At 45.3% G+C, this 18,153-nt stretch overlaps 1 protein-coding gene across 1 annotated transcript; it reads right to left on the reverse strand.

Moving 5' to 3' along the window:
* Positions 1 to 1,013: 1,013 nt before the first annotated feature.
* On the reverse strand, positions 1,014 to 14,977 carry TM9SF1 (transmembrane 9 superfamily member 1). The gene is made up of 6 exons (XM_044287411.1): positions 14,842 to 14,977; positions 12,858 to 13,174; positions 4,419 to 5,019; positions 4,144 to 4,329; positions 2,153 to 2,426; positions 1,014 to 2,031 (listed from the first exon to the last, which is right to left on the reverse strand). The coding sequence occupies exons 2-6, from the start codon at positions 13,170 to 13,172 to the stop codon at positions 1,638 to 1,640; spliced, it is 1,770 nt and encodes a 589-aa protein (XP_044143346.1). The 5' UTR covers positions 13,173 to 13,174; positions 14,842 to 14,977; the 3' UTR covers positions 1,014 to 1,637.
* Between the last annotated feature and the right edge of the window lie 3,176 nt (positions 14,978 to 18,153).

Genomic DNA, 18,153 nt, shown 5'->3' on the forward strand with positions numbered 1-18,153 from the left:
ATGAAGAAACTGCACAAATTTTGAAAAGGTTTTGAATAATGTAAAAATAGCAAAGCATAATAAAGATATAATAAAGACTATTTTTACCTTGCGTTATATGGAACATTAATGGGATTGGCCATCTTTTGGGCAGACCCATTCCTGGCCAGATCTGCATAAGGAAGCATATGTCCCTTGCGCTGGGTCCCGGCTTCTTTGCTCCCCAGCCTTGGCGACCTCGCTTGGGTTCCCTGCTGTCAATATCTGCTTTGACGCCACTGCAGTGAACTCCCCCCCCTTTGCTTCATGTCAATTTGTCACATAATGCTAAGGGGACAGGTCACCTCTGCAACCAGTCGTTGGCTGCAGCAGCGTAAAAGTGGATGTTGACAGCGGGGGACTTGAGAGAGGCAGCTGAGGCCAGGGAGATAAAAAAAATAAAAAAATGGGACCCAGCAGTGGGGAGCAGGCAAGTATGTTTCCCTTTGCAGATCTGGCTAGGATAGGGGGTTCTGCCAAAATGTGACAAACCCCTTTAAATACCGCCATTAAAAAGCACAACTTGCCCTGCAGAAAAAAAAACCCTCATATGACTATGTCAAAGGAATGGCTCTTGAAAGGTGAGGAGGATAAACGAAAACATAATTTTCAAAATTAGCCTGATCTTGAAGGAGTGATTACTTGCACATTCAAGGCTAAGGAGTCCAGGGGGCGGACTGATAGCCATCTCTGTATGCACATTTATAAAGGTGTGCATCACTAATAAGACCAAACCCAGACTCAAAAAGGTATTTAAATGATATAAGCAAGTCATGCACATAGCCATAGTGCCATATTACAGCTCCGTGCAGGAGTCATAGGTACGGTTAGTGCCAAGGGTAGAATCAAATCCCTGTCTTGGACAATAAGGAAAAAACTTTCACTGAAAATCATCCAGATTCATTCCATCGCACTAAACATATACGGCTCATCCACTGACCATAGGCACTTGCATGAACCAGATCTACAATAGCTGCAATTAAATTTAGTCACAGTTTTCATATATATTTTTTTATTTTGTAAAAAGGAAAAATCAAAAGATATAAATATATTTGTACAGAAGTCCAATAGAGAGCAAGACTGTCTGTCAGGCCGAGGACAACCCAGGAGACCAAGTAACAAGACAGGCCAGGTCATTCCAGTAGACCTCCTGACACAGGCCACAGGGAAAAGGAGACTTCTCCATGAGCAGACAATCTGCAGCAGTCTGGATTACGACAGGTAGCTGGATAGACATTTGAAGCATTCTTTACAAATTTAGCAGTCTGAGAAAGGCATGAATAGAAAAAGACTGGCAGCAGAGGAACAGGAGCCTATCATACTTCCACACAAAGGACTGCCGAAATACTTATTATACTTTATATGCTTCTGACCTCTGCCATTTCGGATTCTACTTTCCTTTTAAATCTCTCAATACGTGACACGGAACTTGACAATGCTTGCGCTAAATAGTTCTCCATGTGAATGCCTCTCCCAGCTCCCCATGTCAGGTCTTGGAAGGCTTCCCTCTAGCTGCAGCTGCATGATCTCCGGTCCTCCCTTTGCATAGTCTCTTCCATTCTTGGTCCATTATCCATACGTAGCATTGAAAGCACAACAATGGTTCCGGGCTCACTACCTCAGTCCATTTTAAGGTTGACATATATATAGCGAATAAATCGAAGAGATGCTGTGAAACTGACTGTCCCAAGCATAAGAAAGAAGACGTATGCAGTAAGGAAAGAGTAGCCAAAGAACTCTACAGTCTGAACAGCCCCTGACATATTAGAACGCCGCCAGTAGTAGAAGACAGAGTACAGAAAGATAAACGCTCCAGTGGATCCTGTGCTCATAATGGACCGCCACCACCAGCGATAATCTTCACCCGACAGCTGGAAGTAGGTCAGTGCCACCGAGATGCACGCGCCAACACTTAGCAGGATGGCAAATACAATGAACAGTATCCCATACAGAGTGTACTGCTCCCGTCCCCACACAGTAGCAAAGATGTAGTACAGCTCCACAGAGATGGCACTGTGAAGAAAGAAAAAGGTAGATTAATAGGTGCACAACAGTCTAAGCAAATATTTGCAAAGCCACATTTATAGGCAAGTCCGTAACAACGGCTGAAAACAAGAGGAAAAGGTCATCATACCTGAATGGCAGGAATCCACCAATAGCCATATGGACTGGAGCAGACTTGTACCATGGTTGACGAGGGATCTCTCTAGCAATGTTCTTAGTCCGACATGGAGCTTCAAAGTTTCCTGCACTGTTTTTACCAAAAATGCCTCCAATAACAGTAAGTGGAAATCCAACCAGAAGCCAGACAGTGAGGAGGAGGAGGATTGTGGTTGCTGGAAGAGCTTGTGTTGAACCGTTGGCCCAATGAACTGAGTTTACAACACTCCAAGTAAGGAAAAATGGGGCTGCGTATAGAAAAATGATTATGCGAGTCATTTTCAGACGGGGCAAGATACTTGTGTTATAAATGAAAGCAAACATTAGGTTTTCTTCACATTGCTCTCAGATCACACTGTGCTATTCTTCATGAAAACTGACACCATGATGGAAACTTGACAGAACCATTAAGGGCTGTTTCACACGAGCGGGTGCCGTGCGTGACACCCGCTGCGTGAATGACAGCCAAGACCCGATGCAGACTGCAGAGGCACGGAGCAGTAACATGACTGATAATGCTCCGTGCCTATCTGTGACCTCTTTACTACGAAATAACAGTGACAACTTTATCTCCCTGTGATTTTGTAGTAAAGAGATCACAGAGAGGCACAGAGCATTATCAATCATGTTACTGCTCCGTGTCTCTGCTGTCCGGAGCGGGTCTTGGCACTCTTTCACGGAGCGGATGTCACGCATGGCATCCGCTTGTGTGAAACAGCCCTAAAAGTCAACGGGGTCTGTCAGGCTCCATTTGTGTCCATCTGCGCTGATGAGCAGATGATTGTTGGGAAGAAAGTGTTCCTTCCCAACAATTGACTGCTCGTCAGTGAGCAGCTGCATTTACAGCAATGCCTACTGCTATCGCTCTTCCTCCTACAGCTGCATTTACAGCAATGCCTACTGCTATCGCTCTTCCTCCTACAGCTGCACTGTTTCTGGGCAGCAGAGTGCTGTTCACACCGCACATCTGCTGCCCAACCGTTTTACCCGATGATGAAGCATTTCACTCGCTCATCAGGTGATCTGCGGCGCCTTGAGAAAGGCAGAGTATCGGAAACGAGCATTCGTAGGAACATTCGTTCCCAATAATTGGGCCTTGTAAATCCAGAGTTAGACTTTTCAAGCTTAGGCCTCTTTCACACTTGCGTTGTCCGGATCCGGCGTGTACTCCACTTGCCGGAATTACACGCCGGATCCGGAAAAACGCAAGTGTACTGAAAGCATTTGAAGACGGATCCGTCTTCAAATTGCTTTCAGTGTTACTATGGCACCCAGGACGCTATTAAAGTCCTGGTTGCCATAGTAGTAGTGGGGAGCGGGGGAGCGGCATACTTACAGTCCGCGCGGCTCCCGGGGCGCTCCAGAGTGACGTCAGAGCGCCCCATGCGCATGGATCATGTGATCCATGCGATCACGTCATCCATGCGCCTGGGGCGCCCTGACGTCACTCTGGAGCGCCCCGGGAGCCGCACGGATGGTAAGTATGCTGCTCCCCACTACACTTTACCATGGTTGCCAGGACTTTAGCGTCCCGGCAGCCATGGTAACCATTGAGAAAAAGCTAAACGTTGCATCCGGCAATGCGCCGAAACGACGTTTAGCTTAAGGCCGGATCCGGATCAATGCCTTTCAATGGGCATTCATTCCGGATCCGGCCTTGCGGCAAGTGTTCCGGATTTTTGGCCGGAGCAAAAAGCGCAGCATGCTGCGCTATTTGCTGCGGCCAAAAAACGTTCCGTTCCGTAACGGAAGACATCCTGATGCATCCTGAAGGACGGACTGTCCATTCAGAATGCATTAGGATAATCCTGATCAGTATTCTTCCGGCATAGAGCCCCGACGACGGAACTCTATGCCGGAAGACAATAACGCAGATGTGAAAGAGCCCTTAGACATAAACCATAAAGATGTTAAAAAACAGTAAGATGTTATCAGAGATGGAATATGTAATAAAGAAGGCACTACCTGAGAAAAGACTAGTAGTCAAGACGATGTTCCACACCCAGCGATCTCCCCCCAACTGTCGATAAAAATTACTAGACACATAGCCGGAGATGCAGCAAGTGAGGGCATACAGTAAGATAGCGGCAGAATTGATAGCACCATGTCTGTGCACATTAAACATGCCAAGAAGAACCATTACTATGATGCCTAAGGAGAGAATGGACAATATATTAATCAGGAGAGTCTATGAGAGTAACAGAACACAAAGATCTGTCTTGTACTGTCTAAAACATTACCTGTGCCAAGTGCAAGAAACTGAGACCCTACTCCAAGCACAGCACAAAGGAGACTTCGGTAAGGTGGGAAACGGAAAACATCTGTGTGTATAATCTTCCATCCGTTGTCTCCCTGTTCCATGTCATCTGTTCCCTCCTCATCTAGATTGTACCGTGCAAGGTCGCTCTTAAGAACACGCATGAGAATAATTACCACAAACCCCAGGAGCAAAAAAACTAGCACCATGGAATTGATGATTGAAAGCCAATGAATCTCCAAGCTTTTTGGGAAGAAGCTAGAGTCTCTAAGGCGGTCACCGCGTCTCTCATAGGTGACAGATGTAGGGAACCAGCGTACACTGTAAGTGTGAGTCAAGCTAAGAGGCTCCCTGACATCATCCAAACTGAACGGTTTCACATCTCGGACACTAACATTGGCGAATATTATACGGTCGTCTTTATACTCAATGTTGAAGTCCAGGTGTGCCCACAAACCAATCTTATGAGTGTGTGGCAAGAAGCCACTCTCCTCCATATATCCCACAAAACCACGAATTGGTATATCATCCAAAACAAACTCAAAGTAGTACAGTTCTTCAATGGCTTGACGTAGCTCCTCTACCTTAAAGAAAGAAAAATAGAAATACACTGCATATATTAGTAAAAGATGAAGATAACACAAAAAAAATTGAAGAATTCAAGAATACTTTATACTATCATATCCAAGTATTACTTATACAGAGTTCCTCCTATCCATAGAAGACGGTGGCTCAGTGGTTAGCACTGGTGCCCTGCAGCGCTAGGGCAAGGACAACATCTGCATGGAGTTTGTATGTTCTCCCCGTGTTTGCATGGGTTTTTGCTGGTTCTCCGGTTTCCTCCCACACTCCAAAGACATACTGATAGGGACCTTAGATTGTGAGGCAGTTGGATGCTAATGTCTGTAAAGTGCTGTGGAATATAGTAGCGCTATATAAGTGGATGCTAATGTCTGTAAAGCGCTGCGGAATATAGTAGTAGCGCTATATAAGTGGATGCTAATGTCTGTAAAGCGCTGCGGAATATAGTAGTAACGCTATATAAAGTGGATGCTAATGTCTGTAAAGCGCTGTGGAATATAGTAGCGCTATATAAGTGGATGCTAATGTCTGTAAAGTGCTGTGGAATATAGTAGCGCTATATAAGTGGATGCTAAAGACTGTAAAGGGCTGTGGAATATAGTAGCGCTATATAAGTGGATGCTAATGTCTGTAAAGTGCTGTGGAATATAGTAGCGCTATATAAGTGGATGCTAATGTCTGTAAAGCGCTGCGGAATATAGTAGCGCTATATAAGTGGATGCTAATGTCTGTAAAGTGCTGCGGAATATAGTAGCGCTATATAAGTGGATGCTAATGTCTGTAAAGCGCTGTGGAATATAGTAGTGCTATATAAGTGGATACTAATGTCTGTAAAGTGCTGTGCAATATAGTAGCGCTATATAAGTGGATGCTAATGTCTGTAAAGCGCTGTGGAATATAGTAGCGCTATATAAGTGGATGCTAATGTCTGTAAAGTGCTGCGGAATATAGTAGCGCTATATAAGTGGATGCTAATGTCTGTAAAGTGCTGTGGACTATAGTAGTGCTATATAAGTGGATGCTAATGTCTGTAAAGCGCTGCGGAATATAGTAGCGCTATATAAGTGGATGCTAATGTCTGTAAAGTACTGTGGAATATAGTAGCGCTATATAAAGTGGATGCTAATGTCTGTAAAGTGCTGCGGAATATAGTAGCGCTATATAAGTAGATGCTAATGTCTGTAAAGCGCTGTGGAATATAGTAGCGCTATATAAGTGGATGCTAATGTCTGTAAAGAGCTGCGGAATATAGTAGCGCTATATAAGTGGATGCTAATGTCTGTAAAGTACTGTGGAATATAGTAGCGCTATATAAAGTGGATGCTAATGTCTGTAAAGCGCTGTGGACTATAGTAGCGCTATATAAGTGGATGCTAATGTCTGTAAAGTGCTGTGGAATATAGTAGTGCTATATAAGTGGATGCTAATGTCTGTAAAGCGCCGTGGAATATAGTAGCGCTATATAAGTGGATGCTAATGTCTGTAAAGTGCTGCGGAATATAGTAGCGCTATATAAGTGGATGCTAATGTCTGTAAAGTGCTGCAGAATATAGTAGCGCTATATAAGTGGATGCTAATGTCTGTAAAGCGCTGCAGAATATAGTAGCGCTATATAAGTGGATGCTAATGTCTGTAAAGAGCTGCGGAATATAGTAGCGCTATATAAGTGGATGCTAATGTCTGTAAAGCGCTGCAGAATATAGTAGCGCTATATAAGTGGATGCTAATGTCTGTAAAGAGCTGCGGAATATAGTAGCGCTATTTAGGGGGTGCTAATGTCTGTAAAGTGCTGCGGAATATAGTAGCGCTATATAAGTGGAGGCTAATGTCTGTAAAGTGCTGCGGAATATAGTAGCGCTATATAAGTGCATAAAATAAAAAGAAGACAATCTTTGAATGACTCATCGATCAGTAAGGTCCTTAATCCATATGATAAGATGCTCTCTCATTTGTTCACTAGAAGAGGATTAAACTATAGTGTGTTATCAATATAAAGAGATCAATGAATGATAAATAATAATAAGAGAGGTTTAACTATGTTTGTTAAAATTAAAGCAGTTGTCTGGCCATTTTTTTTTTATTTTTTTTTTTAAAAGCTCCAGGATTTTTATATTGATGGCCTATCCTGAGGACAGGTCATTAATATAAGATTGGGGGATGTTTGACAACTCCACCAATAAGCTGTTTGAGGGCTCCTCACAGCTGACCAGACTGTCACTCTGACAGTCAGAGCAGAGAGGAGGATGAGGCAGCTCTTTAGCTCAGTGTTGTGAAGTAACTTGTCCTCCTGTGTATTTAGGAAAGGTTTTGTAGGATGGCGGCCATTTTGTTTCTCCTGATGATTGCTCCCCAGTCAAAACGAGCCATTATAACTAAAAAAAGGTATTTGGGAATATATTTATAATAAAGTAGTATTTGCATATTTTCATTTTCTTAATTCCCGGAGAACCCCTTTAACAACTGACAGTTTATCAGTTTTAAACAAACTTTTTTTTTTTCACTGTTGTGTGAATGTAGCCTAAACCAACAATTACTCAATTAGCAATTACCACAGCAAGCAGAGCCAACCAAGAGAACACTGGAATGTACCAACCAGTTTATCTAGAATATCTTAAGAATTCATTCCATTTACAACTAATGTATTGGTCACAAAGTAAACTATCATGTCTTCCCTGAATGACTGCTGCTCAGTAAGCAAAGCACTTAAAGGGTTTGTCTCATCATGGACAATGGGGGAATATCGCTAGGATATGCCCCCATTGTCTTATAGGTGCGGGTCCCACTGCTGCTATTTTCGCCAGCCCCATAGAAAATGAATAGAGGGCGGCTGCGCCCTCCTTCACTTGTGGGCCCCGTTCTCGATATAGGTGCGGGTCCCAGCGGTGGGACCCACACCTATAAGACAATAGGGGCATATCCTAGTGATATGCCCCCATTCATTGTCCATGATCATACAACCCATTTAAAGGGGCTGTCTGGCCTATAAGTCTCATGCAAAGAAATAAATAAAAAATATATATATTATATATATATATAAAATCCTACCACTAGGGTCCCCACTGCTCACGAGAACGGAGACCCCATACCCCCTTCGGGCCCCCTGAAATGAAAGGAGCGTCAGGTCAAGCAACATCTGCACAGCGCTCTATTTCTGGAATATAAATTAATAGAGCAGCAGTTTGCATGCCCGACTTGCCACTCCATTCATATCAGGGGTCCCTAAAGTGTATGGGTCTCCTTTCTCGTGATTGGTGGGAGTTCCAGTAGTAGGATCCCCATCAATCTAGCATTTACCCCCTATCCTGAGAATTGGGGGTAGCTAGTCACAACTGGAATATCCCTTTAAAAAGCCTGGATCAGATTTACTTCTGCTCTCGGTTACAGTAGGAGCCCGGCTTCACTCAGTACAGGGTCCTACAGTGTTCTTGCAGCCCAATATTAGCCCTGTCTGTAAGGCCTCTGACACCCCCCCATATCAGTTTTGTGGTCCACAAATTGCGGATCTGCAAAATATGGATGAAGTCTATCTGCATCCCGCAATTTTCACAGGACCCACAAAACATGCAAGCGTAGGACAGGTTCTATAATTTACAGCCCAGCTGCATGTATGCGGATGGCACACAGATTATATCAATTTTTTTTTTTTTTGCAGACCGATAGAAATGAACGGGTCTGTGAGCAATCCGCAAAATATTGCAGTACGATCACAGAATACGGTTGTATGCATGAGGCCCAAGGGCGAGGCTATACTGATGTCACGATTCTAATAAAATCACTATTGATATCCACTGAAATGATGATTAATAAAATGCCCTGGAGGCTGGTTTTAAAGTCAGTATAAAACTGAGTTTGCTTATACAGCACCTACCAGTAGCCATTTGGCTCCAGGAGAAGTATATAGTGGGCTCAGCATGCATGTTGGTACTTGCATCCCTGGATCCGATGGAAGCTGATATGGCACCGGACGGGGTTAAAAGCAGAATGTGCCTGGCGTGCATGCTGTACCTGCGCTCCATGGACTTTGTGTGGCTGTCGTGGCCCATAACAGGTAGGAACTAGTGTTAGGGACCACTCATGGAGGCGACCTTCACGTGGTGAGTGGCTTATTACGCTTTGGCCAAAATGTACACTAATGCCTCATTCAACATCCAGCATAGAGGCAGGGCAGAGTGCTGGTTGCAGAGTGCTATTGCATTTGTGTTTTTGCGTTTGTATGTGTATTTCGCCATAGCAATGTGCACCTGCATACAGGGTTGTGCTGACTGAACCACCCACATTTTTTTCTTTGTAGTATATATTGGAGGCGTGGCGATCTCCATGCAGTCATGCACACCTGACCAGTTAGTCTGCCCTGGAGGCTGGTTTTAAAAGTCAGTATAAAACTGAGTCTGCTTTCATAGCGCCTACCAGTAGCCATTTGGCTCCAGGAGAAGTATACACTACGTGCAGAATTATTAGGCAAATGAGTATTTTGACCACATCATCCTCTTTATGTAAGTTGTCTTACTCCAAGCTGTATAGGCTCGAAAGCCTACTACCAATTAAGCATATTAGGTGATGTGCATCTCTGTAATGAGAAGGGGTGTGGTCTAATGACATCAACACCCTATATCAGGTGTGCATAATTATTAGGCAAAATGGGTCAAAAGAAGGACTTGACAGGCTCAGAAAAGGCAAAAATAGTGAGATATCTTGCAGAGGTATGCAGCACTCTTAAAATTGCAAAGCTTCTGAAGCGTGATCATCGAACAATCAAGCGTTTCATTCAAAATAGTCAACAGGGTCGCAAGAAGCGTGTGGAAAAACCAAGGCGCAAAATAACTGCCCATGAACTGAGAAAAGTCAAGCGTGCAGCTGCCAAGATGCCACTTGCCACCAGTTTGGCCATATTTCAGAGCTGCAACATCACTGGAGTGCCCAAAAGCACAAGGTGTGCAATACTCAGAGACATGGCCAAGGTAAGAAAGGCTGAAAGACGACCACCACTGAACAAGACACACAAGCTGAAACGTCAAGACTGGGCCAAGAAAAATCTCAAGACTGATTTTTCTAAGGTTTTATGGACTGATGAAATGAGAGTGAGTCTTGATGGGCCAGATGGCTTGATTGGTAAAGGGCAGAGAGCTCCAGTCCGACTCAGACGCCAGCAAGGTGGAGGTGGAGTACTGTTTTGGGCTGGTATCATCAAAGATGAGCTTGTGGGGCCTTTTTGGGTTGAGGATGGAGTCAAGCTCAACTCCCAGTCCTACTGCCAGTTTCTGGAAGACACCTTCTTCAAGCAGTGGTACAGGAAGAAGTCTGCAAGGTAAGAAAAACATGATTTTCATGCAGGACAATGCTCCATCACACGCGTCCAAGTACTCCACAACGTGGCTGGCAAGAAAGGGTATAAAAGAAGAAAATCTAATGACACGGCCTCCTTGTTCACCTGATCTGAACCCCATTGAGAACCTGTGGTCCATCATCAAATGTGAGATTTACAAGGAGGGAAAACAGTACACCTCTCTGAACAGTGTCTGGGAGGCTGTGGTTGCTGCTGCACGCAATGTTGATGGTGAACAGATCAAAGCACTGACAGAATCCATGGATGGCAGGCTTTTGAGTGTCCTTGCAAAGAAAGGTGGCTATATTGGTCACGGATTTGTTTTTGTTTTGTTTTTGAATGTCAGAAATGTATATTTGTGAATGTTGAGATGTTATATTGGTTTCACTGGTAAAAATAAATAATTGAAATGGGTATATATTTGTTTTTTGTTAAGTTGCCTAATAATTATGCACAGTAATAGTCACCTGCACACACAGATATCCCCCTAAAATAGCTAAAACTAAAGACAAACTAAAAACTACTTCCAAAAATATTCAGCTTTGATATTAATGAGTTTTTTGGGTTCATTGAGAACATGGTTGTTGTTCAATAATAAAATTAATCCTCAAAAATACAACTTGCCTAATAATTCTGCACTCCCTGTATAGTGGGCTCAGCATGCATGTTGGTACTTGCATCCCTGGATCCGATGGAAGCTGATATGGCACCGGACGGGGTTAAAAGCAGAGTGTGCCTGGCATGCATGCTGTACCTGCGTTTCCTGGACTTTGGGTGGCTGTCATGTCCCATAACAGGTAGGAACTAGTGTTAGGGACCTCTCATAGAGGCGACCTTCACGTGGTGAGTGGCTTATTACGCTTCGGCCAAAATGTACACTAATGCCTCATTCAACATCCAGCATAGAGGCAGGGCAGAGTGCTGGTTGAAGAGTGCTATTGCATTTGTGTTTTTGGGATTAATAAAATCAATTTGATTAATTTCCCAGCCCTAGTGGAAACAGGAAAATGATCTAATATACAGTATAAAGCTGAATGTGTGTATGTATGTCCGCTAAAGGAATCTGCACCGTTGCATTTACAATCACGAAATTTGGCACACGGGTACATCACGTGTCAAGGAAGGTTTTAGACCAGGTCTTAGCTCTCTAGCACGTACTGTTCCTGAGATATTCCCTAAAAATGCATTAGCCAAGAGAAGCCTAGTCACATGACCCTTATCAGCCAATATAAGCTTGCAGGCCTTAGTCTCCACATACACACAGTTTTACACCAGGTTTCCATAACAACCCAGCCATTTTTCTTCACTGCTGTAGGTCAGCTTTAAAGGGGCAGGGCACTGTGGATGACACTGTTAAGGGAGCGGAGTGCTGTGGAGGTCACAGTTAAGGGGGACTTAAAACCCCACCACCAGGTCGCGCTAAGCCACGCCCCTTCCCACTCCGCAGATGACGAGAATTGAAAAAATTAAAGGTAAAAAAAAAAAATCATCTTCTGTCAGCTGCAGGGGAGGGAGGGTGACTTTATCCCTGCAGCTCACGCTCAGACAGCACAGTCCTGCTGTCTGAGAGTGAGCTGTTCAAAAGAACATCCCTGGGTCCATCCATGCCCTACGCCGGACAGAGAACAAGGAGCCTGAAACGGTCTGGACGGACTGTCCGGCCTAAAACTGGACCTCTGGCCACCCTAGCGGCAGGCTGCTGTGGAGGTCAGTGTTAAGGGGCAAAATGCTGTAGAGGCTTCTGTTAAGGGGACGGAGTGTTGTGGAAATAACTGTTAAGGAGATGGGGTACTGTGGAGGTCACTAATAAAGGGGCGGCTTCTGTGGAGGTCACTGTTAAGGGGGCAAGCTGCTGTGGAGGTCACTGTTAAGGAGGCAGGAAACGGTGGAGGTCACAGGTAAGGGGCTGGTCTGCTATGGAGGTCAGTGTTAAGGGGAGGGGTGCTGTAGAGGTCACTGTTAAGGGGCAGGGTGTGTGGAGGTCAAATTTTAAGGGAATGGAGCTCTGTGGAGGTCACTGTTAAGGGGGTGGGTTATTGTGGAAATCACTGTTAACAAGACAAGTTACTGTGGAGGTCACTAAAAAAGGGGCGGCCACTGTGGAGGTCACTATATAAGGGAAGGACGCTGTGGATGTTCCTGTTAAGGGACAGGCCTCTGTGGATGGTACTGTAGATGTCACTATTATAGTGGATACTGTCGATATCTTTTAACAACACACGCAAACATTAAATGAAATAGATGAAATGTACCCGTGTGAAGCCGGGACCTTCTGCTAGTGTCTTCATATATCTGCATAGAAAATGTGGAAGAGCTGTCTAAAGCGACGAAACAGAACCTACCTTTAATTTCTTAAAAGGCTTTTGGGAACTGAAAGCACTGACCTGATGTATTGCAGTATTTGGTTCATAGATTATAAGGCAATTAAAAGATTATTGCACATCATAAACGGGAAACAAAACCTTTATACGGCGATGATGAAGAGATCTGCTGAGACAGGAGGGTGTAATGTCTTACCTGACTAACAGCCAGCTTGAGCTCACAGAGGGGCTCTCTCTCCACGTTAACGCGGAATGCTATCTTGTACATGGACTCTGCCATCCGATCTCCATCAAGCACCTCTCCCAGGGTCAGGCTCTTGTGACGAATTTGTGAAGGGGCACACACTGGCAGCTGATAGTAATGATAGGTCTCCTGTGGGTTATGATATGGCCCCACTTTATTCACATACAGCATTACTGCATCACCTTGCTTGTATCGATTGTCCCCGGTAATCGGTGAAGGAACCATAGTCCACACACAAAGAACGGCCAAAGAGTGCAAGACATACATGTCTAAAAGAGAGAAAAAAACACTTGATTTGAAAAACTGTTGCAAAGAAAGATCAAGAACAGTATGAAAATAAAAGCAGAGTTTTATTTTGCGTTTTCGTTTTGCGCTCCCTGCCTTCCCAGAGCTATAACTTTTTTTATTTGTCTGTTCACGTAGCCATATGAGGGCTTGTTTTTTTGCAGGACAAGCTGTACTTTCCAACGCCACCATTTAATATTGCATATGATGTAGTGGGAAGCAGGAAAATTCCAAATTGAAATTGCCCAAAAAAACAAAAAATAATGCATTTCCACCATAGTTTTATGTTTTTTTTATTTACGACATTTAATGTGCGATAAAACTGACCAACTACTTTATTCTACAGGTCAGTACGAATCCAGCAATACCTTTTATAGGTATAAGTTTTTCTTGCGTTTTGATACATGATAAAATAATAAAAGTGGGGGAAAAAAAAGATCAGTTTTATTTTTTCAGCGCCATATTTTGACCCCGATAACTTTTTGTGATCATATGTACAGAGCTGTATGGGGGTTCATTTTTTTATGTTTTTTTTTATTTTTAAAAACGTTATATTTTTTTAACACTTTTTTATAGTTCCCATAGGGAACTATAACATGCAATCATTAGATTGCTATTCTCATAGACTCCAATGCACTAGCATTGGAGTCTATGAGAAAGATGCTTGTCTCCTATGGAGCCCTATTACAGGCAGGGGCTCCATAGGAAATACTATGCAGCAGCCTCCTGTCAGTCACAAAGACAGGGGCTGCTGCACACAAGCTCTGGCTCCTCCGATCACCGCACGGGGTATCCCGCGCGCTTCCGGTGTTTCACATGCTCAGATGCCGTGGTCAGGATTGACTACGGCATCTGAGGGGGTTAAATGTCCACGATTGGCATTACTGCCGGTTGCGGTCATCAGCTGTGGGTGTCTGCTATAAGAAACAGCAGGCAACCCACGGCTATGGCACCCGTTCCGCTCAGCGCTTGTGCCAATACTAGGTTTATAGATATCTGGCCCTGTCAACCAAGGGGAAGTAGTGAATTTGACAAACTGGTGCTTCAAAGCTTAAGTCGGCCCATCGGTGCTCCAGGAGCCTGATCTGCATATTACAAGAAACTGATTTTTCTTCTTAACGGCGCAGGGTAGAATAAATAAGTATTGTTGGATACAGCAGGGTTAGGCCTGGTTTAGTAGGGTTGACCCTGCTGACAGATGCTGTTTTTGATGGGTATACATAGTGTAATGGGACAATACGTATGTCACAATACTGCAGCTTGTACGACCAATCTCCAGTCTTTTGGCATTCAGAGAAAACGATGGGATAAGACACAGGAGTTGGCGGTCAGATTGAGGAGCCAGTCAGGAAGGTAACCCAGCAAGAGGCTTCCATAGGTGCCAATAGTGACTGCTGTGCACCTGCCTCCTAGGCTATCTCACTATGCCAGCCCTCCTGACTGCTTCCTCTGTACACCTGGCAGTATACAGGCGTTACCTAGCATACCTCTTATCTATATGCGTGTGGAATCACTATGGACACCATGGTGATAGTGAGTGGGCACACTGACATATATATGGCGCCGCTTCTGCTGCCAGGGGAACTACCTGCAATGAGCATAGAGCAGGCAGCAGCGAACCAAGGGAACCTGACTGTTGCCCACTTCTTACCTGCACTCCGTCTCCAGGATCCTCTGACAGATCCCGGGGTCCTTCACTCTCGTGACGTCATAGATTCGTCCTACGCCTGCCTGATCCAGCGCACTTCCACTCCGTATCTTCCCGAAAGTCCCTAAATTTAGTGTTCTAAATATCCTAATGCTAGGTAAGTACACCGCGCTCCGCGCCCCTTATTACCGGCGGGACACAACGTCATAGTACAGGGGGTCCTTCCGGCATTGCGTTAGACGACCCGAACACGTCAGCAGCTCTGTCCTAGGAGTGGGCGGTACCGCGACTTGTTCCTCAGCATGCCTGAGGTGTGTTACCTGGGCAACTCTCCATGAATGGCTAGGAAGGGGTTGCACAGCCAGTGATTCCAGGATAGCCAGGGGCTCTCCTTCCGTCTCTGCTTATGTGGATAATTGCCTTGGTGCTGAATATTCCACTTATGTCAGTTTTGTCACGTGACGCATCTGCCGCACGCGTTTTTCTCTGCATTGGAATGTGCGACGTTTTTAGGGTGGGTTCACATCACGTTTAATGCCTCCATTTGATGTACACGTAAAAAAAAAAAAAAAAAAAAAAAAAAGATACAAAAATGCAGCACCCCACGTTCTTGTATCCTGCACGGTCCGGTAAATAAAGTATACTTTTTTTATTATTTTTTTATAATGGAACTCTATGCGGAACAGATGCCACTGTATGGCATCAGTCTGAGGCAGGGGAGCACCTAGGAATTTTGTCTAGGGGGGGTCCGAAAGGCAAAAAAAATGTGGCATGTGTAGTGCGCTGTGCTAATTAAATTTTTCAAAGCCCCCTTTATATTTAAAAATGCAGGGGAGGGGTGTAGTGTGTTGCGCTGATTCTTTTACTTGGCGATTCTAAAAGCTCTGTAGGAAAATAACAATGCGGCGCGCAAAGCCCATTATTAAAAGCCCCTCCTACATATAATAGGCCACTCCCAACAAACACTGTACCGCTGACATTCTATAGTTGCGGCCTGTCTCTACACATCATACGGAGGGGAGTGGCTGCACTGCCTGCTTCACATCATACAATAAACAGCAGGCTACAGCCAGGAAGCTCCTCTGCTCTCCTCCCTCCCCCGATCCTGCTCAAGGCCTGTGGTTCCCCCCACCATCTGCCTGCTGCCCCCTTTGGCCATCCTCACCCAGCTCTGAATCCTCCTTCTGCAAATGGCAGGGGAGGAGCCGGAGCATCTCCTCTCCTATATAGCACCCATACCTCTTACATCCACCTTTGTTGTAGACGTTCTCTTTCCTCATCTTCTCCATTCAGACCAGACCGCCATGATGATTTTTCAGCCATCTCCCATCTCTGCAGAGATTGACAAACAGACATTAGTTTCCCACATTTCCATCATCTTCACATCTTCTGAACACCCTTTCCTGCCACCCCCAATACTGTGTACCCCGGGCCCCCAATACTATACTGCAGAAACAGTCCCTCTGGAAATACTGCTACCACACAGATAGTGCCCCAATACTGTGCCCGCTGTGCCCCCAATACTATACTGCAGAGACAGTCCCCCTGAAAATACTGCTACCACACAGATAGTGCCCCAATACTGTGCCCACTGTGCCCCCAATACTATACTGCAGAAACAGTCCCCCTGGAAATACTACTACCACACAGATAGTGCCCCCTTCAACAATTATTGGCACACAGTGCTCTAAAAAAATGACTGCGCCCAGACACTAATAGTATAAAGATAATGTCCCCCAAAAATTATTGTGCTAAGCTGATACTGTGGCAGGGTGCCCCCCATAGTAACAGGCTCCCCAAAATAGAAATAATTCTCTGCCAGAGCACACTTAGTATAGCACACTTAGTAGTAATAATGCCCCTATAGTGCCCATACTAGTAATCATGTTCCTCATAGCCCCCCAGTATTAGCAAAGCTCCGCATAATACCTCCTAGTACTAATAATTCTCCCTACAATATGACCGTACATGAAATACCGCCGCTTAGTGCCCGCTGTTGAGCTAATGTTCCCATAATGTATGCCAGTATAAAATACTCCTATATAGTGCCCCAGTAAATGCCCTTATAGTGCTCCTCTCCCCCTTCCCCATAGTGTCCCCATAATATGCCAGTAAAAAATGCCCCTTCTAAGTGCCACCATATGCCCCAATAGTGCTCCTCTCCCCCATAGTGCCTACCATAATGTGCCAGTAAAAAAATGCCCCCTTAGTGCCACCAGATACCATAATGCCCCCATAATGTGCCAATAAGAATAAAGGCCCCTTTAGAGCCCCCACTTTCCCTTAGTGCCCCCAAATAATGCCCCTATAGTGCCCCCATAATGTGTCAATAAAAAAAGCCCCTTTAGACCCCCCCAGATGCCCCCATAGTGCTCCTCTCCCCCATGGTGCCGCCCCATAATGTGCCAGTAAAAAATGCCCCTTCAAAGTGCCACCATATGCCCCAATAGTGCTCCACTCCTCCATAGTGCCGCCCTCCCCTATAGTGCCTCCCATAATGTGCCAGTAAAAAATGCCCCCTTAGTGCCACCAGATGCCCCCATGTGCCAATAAGAAAAAAAGGCCCCTTTAGAACCCCCACTTCCCCATAGTGCCCCCAAATAATGCCCCCATAGTGCCGTTCTCCCCTATAGTGCCCCCCATAATGTGTCAAAAAAAAGCCCTTTTAGAGCCCCCATAGTGCCCCCCAAATAATGCCCCTATAGTTCGACCAGATGCCCCCTAGTGCCGTTCTCCCCTATAGTGCCCCCCATAATGTGTAAAAAAAAAAAAGCCCCTTTAGAGCCCCCATAGTGCTCCTCTCCCCCATGGTGCCCCTCTCCCCCATAAGGTGCCCTCAAGAAGTGCCACCCCAAAAAAATGTACCACCAGATGCCCCATAGTGCCGTTCTCCCCTTTAGTGCCCCCATAGTGCCAGCTCCCCCCTCCAAAAATAAATAAATAAATACACTGATACTTACCTCCATCAGCAGCGGCCTGTGTCCCTGCTGTGTGCTGCCCGGCTGAGGCGGCGCGATGATGACGTCATCGCGCCGCCTGAACCGGCATTAGTGCCTGCGGCCTATCAGAAGAACAGGGGAGGGACACACCTCTCCCTCCCCTGCCGCAGCACAGGCATCTGTATCGCTGTCCTAAGGACGGCGATACAGATGGATTAGATATGGAGATGACAATGGAAGCGCTCATCTCCTACTGCCCCCCCCCCCCCCACCGCCGCAATTACATCCAGGGCCGCGCCGCCTGTGGTGATCGGCAGTGCGGCCCTGAAGGATAAAAAAATAAATAAATTTGCCTGGTTTTTCTAGGGGGGGTCCA

The sequence above is a fragment of the Bufo gargarizans genome, chromosome 1 (genome assembly GCF_014858855.1).
Source record: "Bufo gargarizans isolate SCDJY-AF-19 chromosome 1, ASM1485885v1, whole genome shotgun sequence".
NCBI lineage: Eukaryota > Metazoa > Chordata > Amphibia > Anura > Bufonidae > Bufo > Bufo gargarizans.